At 49.3% G+C, this 7,786-nt stretch overlaps 1 protein-coding gene across 1 annotated transcript; it reads left to right on the top strand.

Moving 5' to 3' along the window:
• LOC104291597 (hemoglobin subunit epsilon) lies at window positions 1-1,438 on the top strand (the record flags this gene model as incomplete). The annotated part of the gene is made up of 2 exons (XM_009890850.1): window positions 1-147; window positions 1,310-1,438. Coding segments are annotated over 2 exons (276 nt in total), but the record flags the coding sequence as incomplete, so codon positions are not given.
• Between the last annotated feature and the right edge of the window lie 6,348 nt (window positions 1,439-7,786).

Here is a 7,786-nt window from a genome sequence, read left to right as displayed (position 1 = left end):
GGCAACCCCAAGGTCCGTGCCCATGGCAGGAAAGTGCTCACCTCCTTCGGGGAAGCTGTCAAGAACCTGGACAACGTCAAGGCGACCTACTCCAAGCTGTCTGAGCTGCACTGTGAGAAGCTGCACGTGGACCCCGAGAACTTCAGGGTGAGCCATGTTTGCAGTCCCAGCCCCTTCCCTATGTCATCAGATTTTGGGGAAAGTCAGATTTTGCTTTGAAACTGTGGGCGTTGCCTCCAACAACGCTGTCTACGAGTACTGTCTTTGGCTGGTGGAGGCAGAGTCCCTGTGTCGTACCCAGGCAAGATGATAGCTTGTGCAGGACTGCTTGCAAGCGTGTGGGTGACTTTCACACTAAAAAGTCCCATTTTTAGTACCAGCACAGCAAGGAGGAGGAGAAGGTATCGGGAGTTTGTTGCCTGGAGGAGATCTGGTTGGGGAAAAAAGGAAGAAACGCAGGGGAAGGTGCAGCATGGGCTGGCGGGGTCAGAGGCAGAGGGGAGCTACGCAGAGCGTTGAGGGGAATCCTACAGCAAGATGAGCAGCTAGTGCGCTTGAAAACCACAGGGCAGGTTTCTGCCTTGTCCAACATGGGCTGCCTGTCTGGATGGGACACTCCCTCGTCCTCCAACACTTTTAAATAAAAATGGATCATTTTCTTCATTTACATCTAAAGAGAAGAAGAAGAAAAAAAAAAAAAAAAAAAGAGCATTTTTCAGGGTAGGTCTCAGGCCAAATTGCTTTAGCATCCCCAAAATAGGGAGAAGTAGTTTCAAGGTTCTTTCTTGCATCTTTTTTTAAAGAATGAAGCAGATATTGTTTCCCCCAACCCCAGAGCTTTTTTTTGGAAAGAGGACCCTGTTGTAGCCGTCCCAGGGAAGGGGGGGTGAGCCAGTCCCCTGCAGCCCGAGGGCCGCTCTGATGGGGCAGTGGGCTGCAGAGGAAGAGAAGGAGTGTGCAGCGGGTGCGAGTCCTTTCAGGAGGGGAATCCGTCCACGGGGAGAAGTCAGGAGGAAGGAAACACAGCCTGTGGGTTGCGGGGTGGTGTCTAGGGGGGACGGGGACCTGCCTGCTGCCGGAAAACCAGGGAGACAGAGCGCTTGCATAAATGAAGAAGGTGCTTAGACCTAAAGGGATGGCAGGCCATGGTGGGGTTGTGTGCAGGAAGAGTAGGGAGCCCTCCCTGAGAGGTTGTGGGTCCAACAGCTGAGCCCCAGCTCGGGGATGTCCTGTCCCTGCTCCGTGGTCTGGTGCCACACAGCAGTTCGAGCAGCACTGACCCTGTCCATGTTCCTCTTTTCTCCTCCAGCTCCTCGGAGACATCCTGATCATCGTCCTGGCGTCCCACTTCGCCAGGGATTTCACCCCTGCTTGCCAGTTTGCCTGGCAAAAGCTGGTCAGTGTGGTGGCTCATGCTCTGGCCCGCAAGTACCACTGAGCATCCCGGGACCGGCTGTGCGAGGAAGAGCCCCTGAGCAGAAGGAGATGCCCTGTGGGTACTGACAGGCTGTAACCACCAAATAAACGCCTCCCGGCACCACGTCTGCAGGGTCTGCCTGTCTCTGTGCTGGGGAACGATGGGGGGCAGGGGAGTTTGTGCTGTCAAACGCAATGTCGTCCACGCGTGGGTGTATTTCTTCTTTCTAAGGGTTGATGCAGAGTTTCCTTAACTCTGGAGTGCTCTCTCATGTGCGCTCCCTGCCAGTGCACGCACGGGGGTCTGTGAAGAGAAAACCCATGCAAAGGGCACTGACACCTGGGAGTGTTTCGGAGGAATAACGAGGGATTGCAAAGCATCCGCCCCTGTTCTCCCAGCTCTACATTAACGTGAGATAAGGTGAAGCCAGCACGATCCAGAGCACAGAGCTCCCAGACAAGCCGTTGCTGCAGCCGGGGAGCCGGCACCCGCCTTGCCCTGCTCTGGGGCTGGGGATGCACCATCGCCTCTGAGAGCATCTGATACAGCAGAAAACCTTGAACTCTGACTCTTGGGAGGTTCAGGAGATGTTCACTTCTACCAGCTGTATCAGCTGGCCTAGCAGGATTACTGCTTCCCCAGGGGGGATTTATCATGCTGATGCACACAGCAGAGCCGCATCCCCCGGTGCCCACAGTCCCAAAGACCCCTCTCTCCAGACTGAGGGCATTCAGTTCCCAATGCCACCCAGCAAACAAACCCCACCGTGCGAACCGATACCTGGGCTTTGCTGTGCCTGGGTCTCCTTCTGCCACCCGAGGGTCCTTCGTGGTGGGTGGAGGGAAGCTGTGAGTCGGGCTTGGTTATTCATTCACTGCCACAAGGATGGCAGGTTAGATTTTTGTTAGCTATTTTATTATACAAAATAGGAGAAAAACATAAAAATGATCGTGACTGTGCTTATCTTATTCTTAAATCTTGTCTTAAACCAAGACTGGGAATTCCTTGCACAAGGGGGATGACAGTCAGTGCTGTTCACAGCATCTGGCACAGCAGAGTCCTGGCCGTGATACGAGTTTCTGGAGTTACCACGGAGGACACAGTTGTTTTGGGTCACAGTCTTTCACCTCACTTGGGCTCAGCAGGCTTCTCCTCTGCACCAAATCTGCAGGTTTTTGTACAGAGAATAGCGCAGGTCCTGGAAATGCTGTTCAGCCAGCAGCAGAGCAGCCCACGCACTGACCCTGCTTCAAGTAGAGCATCAGGCTAGAGACCCCAGGAGCACCCTTCCCACCAGAATTATCCCGTGGTTCTGCACTCTGAGCTTGCAAGACACTTGCTTTTCTCACCTATGGCTTGTTTTGAAGGGGGGCATAAAGAAACAAGTTGAATGCGCCTTTATAAATCTACTTTGTTTGGATGTTGTAAAAGACAGGACTGAAGAGGGGTGGGAGGAGGACGTAGATGTTGCCCATCAAAGTGTGGAAGATGGGGGGTGCCTCTTTCCTAAATCTGTGCAGGATGGACTAACCAAGTGCTGGGATGTAGAAGACCATGCAGCCTTCAGACCCTTGCCTGTGGAGGCAATGCTGAGAGATGTCATAAGGACCACGACAGAGGACAACAGAATGAAGAGGAGATCTGAACCCATGGCGAAGAAAATGAGGTCTGGGTCACAGATGCTGTTGAACGCCACCTCTCTGGAGTGCAGCCCAGTTATGGAGACAAAGGGAATGGGACAAGGCACTCCCCAGCCACCAGACAGATGGAAGAAATCATAGAATCACAGAATGGTTTAGGTTGGAAGGGACCTTAGAGATCATCTAGTTCCAAGCTCCCTGCCATGGGCAGGGACACCTCCCACTAGACCAGGTTGTTCCACCTGGAGATGGAGGACCAGGGTATAATCTACTCCTCTGTGGGTGCATCAGCCCTGTTTTGGCTGCCCTTACGCCTGTTGGCATGGTCGTACAGCTCCTTGGGGTCAGAGAGGTATCAGCCTGTCAAGGGGCATGGCAGAAAGCACCACCGGCTCCAGGAAGATGAGGGAGCAGATAAGGAAGAGCTGAGACACGAGGGGGTACAGGCCAATCACCATGAGCAAGGAGCACAGCACCCCTGGTGTGGTGGAAAGACACAGCCCAAGGTCAGTGAGGGCCAGCATGGAGAGGACCCGATGCAGGGCTGGTAGAGGCTTTGTTCTGCTTTTCTAGCATACAGGATAACACCATTTCCAATGCTCGTAGTGACATGAACAGAACAAACTGAGGTGGAAAGCTGGGGTAAGATGCTTCACACTCGCGGAATGTGGTTGGCAGAAAGGCTGTGACCACGAGGCTGGTTCAGCGCTCACCCCCATGAGGTGCTCGTGATGTCCTCTCGCTTCTTAGGTATTGCAATCTACACAGCCAGGATTTGGTTCCAGTCTGGTATAGAAATGATAGAAAATCCCTGAATCCCTATGGATTGCATCATGCAGCCCTGAAATGATGGGAAACTCTCACGAGCAGGTTGATGGATTGCTCTCCTCTTTCATGGCAGCTTCTCTCAAACCTGAGACAGCACTGCAAACCTTTGATGAATGAGCACCCCGTGCTGCTTTGGAAAGAAAGGAAAGGAATTTCCACAACAGCAACACAGACTAATAACTGAATAGATTGCAGGATTACTTCTTGTGAAAATTGGTAGGAAATGGCATTAGGAAACAGTGTTAAACTATATAAATTAGAAAACAGTTGTGATCCATGATTGCAATACCTGCCCTTCCTCAGCCATCGGGAGATGTCACCTCTCCTCCTGCAGCCTGCCCTCCTGCACATCCACCATGAAAATGGAGCCCCCATGTTTATGAGTGGTGGGATGGAAAACAAAACTTCTCATTTATCTCCTAATACATATTGTCTGCAGTTTTTACAGGTGTTAAGAAAAATAACTAGTTGACTATCTGTGCTAGGATAAGTAATGGAGTCTGTGCAATGAAAAATGTGGTGGTGTGTTCCGTGCTTATGAAAGAGGCATTTGTGTTGTCTCTACAGTGCAACCACTGCTGTGGCATATTGCCTGGGAATGAAACCTCAAAAACTCCTGCTTAAAAATATAATGAATTAGTCAAACCCTAGAGCCTTTTAAGGAATTCTTACTTGAAGTTTAATGTCAGTCTAAGGAGCAGGTTAACCACAGGACCATCAGGTATAATCATTTTTATCTGTCCTGATCCCCACACTTACCGCAGTAACAGCAGTAAAAAAATAAAACCAACCCAAACCAGGTTCACCTGTTAGCATAAGCCAAAAATACTCCTTGACTGACTCTGTGCTGCCCCTGCTGGGGTTATATATAGTGTAAGGCACAATTTTATGCCTCTAGAGGGAATTCTCTGTCAGGAACGTCAGCATAATAGAGCGTTTCAGAAGACAGGTCTTACAGCTGGTGGGACTGGAATATAATCATAACAAAATTCAGCCATCCATGTGATATGTTTGTTGTGTTTTCCCACTCTGCTTGAAATGAGGATGAATGGTAATGTACTTGTTCTGATTTTGCAAAAGATGCTTTATTGCTTTTGAGAAGTAAATAAAGAGGATGTTTTCTTCAAGAATCAGAGTGGAAATAACCAAGCTGCCTAATGGCTCTGTGCATCTGCAGCAACCATTTCTGGTAGTTTTTCACACTGCGCTTGATGTTACAGGGATATTTGGACAGAAAATACAGGGGGATCCTTTTCAGCTTGCCTAGCCCGTAGGAGAGGGCTGTAATCTATAGGTCCACAAGCAATCCCATGGGTGAGCCTGGAGGGATGGGGACCGCTCTGCTGGCTGCTTTCAAAGAGCCACCTTGTGCAAGGACTGGCTGGGAACGGGACCACAACTTTGCTCCGGTGTCAGTAGCAAAACCTGATGTCATGGCAACTGTTGCAAAAACCTTGAGAAAAATCATTTGGATATTAAGAGATTTTTGATCCACGCCCCTTGGTAACTTCAGCGAAATGAAGGTTTGAAACCCCAGAATGACACATCATAGCTGATCTGCCTCATCTTTCCTTTTTCCCGCCCCCTCACCTCCTCCAACCTCTGTTTAGTGCCCTTCCAGCCCAAATTCTCTCCAATAAGAGAACCAGACACGCGCTCATTTTCCATTCCAAACCAGAAGTGGCAAGGATAATGTTTCTGAGATGATGATGAGTTTATTTTCATATCCAAAAGACTCATCTGGCCAGAACTGCAGGAGTCCTCACTGTCTGGCACAAGGTGAACTCAGAAACCAAATTATTCTTTTTTGTCGTTTTTGTGGGCAGCCTTTTATCATGTCTCTCCCTCAATCTTTCTTTGTCGCAGCTGAATGACTGCTGCTGTGCAGACAGGTCCCCATGCTCCACCCCGCAGAAATTAAGAATTCCTGCACTAGAGACCCACATATTCATTGTGCAGTAACAAATGCCATGGTAGAAAGTGTGATTTAGATAAATCCACACTGTCAAACTCCAGCAATTGACAGGCTGGAGAAGCACCATCTTTGTCCATACAGCAGAGACGTGAGAACGACAGGGAGGACACGCAGGTCCCCAGGAAGCGGAGCACCGTCTCACCAAAGGGCATAGTCCCTCCTGACCTAAGAGACCACAAGTGGCAGAGCCACCTCCTGGAGACTGCCCAGCTTCACTGCAGGGCTGCAGAGAGACGATTAAGCTTGACCAAAGCCTGCCATGGTTTGGTGCTCAGCCACGTGCCACTGTGGCCACAGCAGCCTTTTGGCAGTGGGTGGCTGTGGTGGTTCTCCAGGACAGACGTGGAGCAAATCAGCGAGACGCGCTCCAAAGCTGTCCCACTGCTTCTGCAGCAGTGCTCGGAGCTGCTCGGATGGAGACATTCTGCAAACATGCTCACCCTGTCCTACTTGGCACTCCTGACACTTTCTCCATGCCTGGTCATGTCTCAAACGATCAAACAAACAGCTTTGTTCCTGCTTTGCCTCCCTCTGCACCACATCTTCCAGGGAAAAACCTCTTCCCATGGAGGGCAGTTCTTCACTCCGGGACAGTTCTGTTTGGAAAGTTTCTGTTTGCTTTATTAATAATTTTTATTTTATATACATGAAGTTTTCAGTTTGGCGACACTACAGAGGAGGAATACCTGTCAGTGGGAAAGAAAGGCAAGAGAGTTTGTCCTGGCTCTTTCTGCATGTTTGAGTCTGTCCCAGATAATGAGCTGAAACACAGGTATTGTCAGCCATGATCTGTACTTGAATCGCCACTGGATCGTTTTCTCTTGGCACCTTGGGACAATATTCCAGCAAAGTGCTCCATAAATGCTAGCCCTGGCCTTAGCTTTTTCTGTTTTGCCTCTTTTAGTTGTCCTATCCATAACATGGGGAAAATAAAATGCGTGTCTCTTTAAAAGGGTTTATTTGGATTCAACTGCTGATGTTTGAAAAACTGTGTCACCATGTGAGAGTGCTCTTGCATGGCCAAAAGGTAGTTCAACCTCCTCCCGTGCTGGTACTTGATGAGCCTGTAAGCCCTGCACCTCCCTCCTTCCATCCCTTTCCCAACCCGCTCTCCCCAAAGTTTTTCCATGGAAGAACTTACATCTTCCCAAGCATACAGAGAAAGAAGAGTGAGGCACTGCTTTTGCACTAAAAGGTTTGGCAGGATGTGTGCATTTTTCTAGGGGTGCAAAGATCTATAGATGCACTCTATTTTACCTCAAATTCAGTGATGAAATCTAAGCAGTGTTTCCAGGGAGCTGCATCTCTATCTTACCTTCAGATCTAGCTGGCAAGTGCAGTTTCACCCTGGAGCCAACACCTACACTAGGAGCAAGTAATTGATTTTATTCAATGTTTAACATTTTTAAAAGTCATAGTTTTATTTTTAAAAGGAAGAAAAAATTAGTGAAAACTTTTTTTCACTGCTGCTCTGACCAGTATTTCCTAAGCTTTTATGGTCCTTGTGTTTGCTCTTGCAGCATTTACCCCTGTGCTGCTGCCACCCTGGCAGCAGGTCAAAGTACAGAAGGGGGTACTGTCACCTCCCTGGGCTGTGTAGCTGGTTTGCATTTCATGGCCTCAGCCCCAGCAGTAGGTCCCAGGTGACTGTGGTTGCTGCTGAGATTTCACACAGGCATTATAAAAACAGCTTCCTCTGCATGTGGAGCACTCAGGCAGAGTGCGGTTCCCTGTCCCTCTGCATCTTCTGCCTAAGGACTTCAGCAGAACAGAGGTAAGGGCATCTGAAGGGCCAATGCATTTCCATGTCAGCCTTGCTTCATTATTGATGTTTTAATTTGGGGTGGGTCATTTTCCGTTCAGATTTTGTGATAAAAGGTAACTTTGGTTCACAGCCAGCTTGCTTACCTATCATTGTGCATTCCT

Source organism: Charadrius vociferus, unplaced genomic scaffold (genome assembly GCF_000708025.1).
Source record: "Charadrius vociferus isolate BGI_N301 unplaced genomic scaffold, ASM70802v2 scaffold138, whole genome shotgun sequence".
In the NCBI taxonomy this organism is placed as follows: domain Eukaryota; kingdom Metazoa; phylum Chordata; class Aves; order Charadriiformes; family Charadriidae; genus Charadrius; species Charadrius vociferus.
Note: the sequence above shows the minus strand (reverse complement) of the source record. Positions and strands in the feature narration are given on the sequence as shown.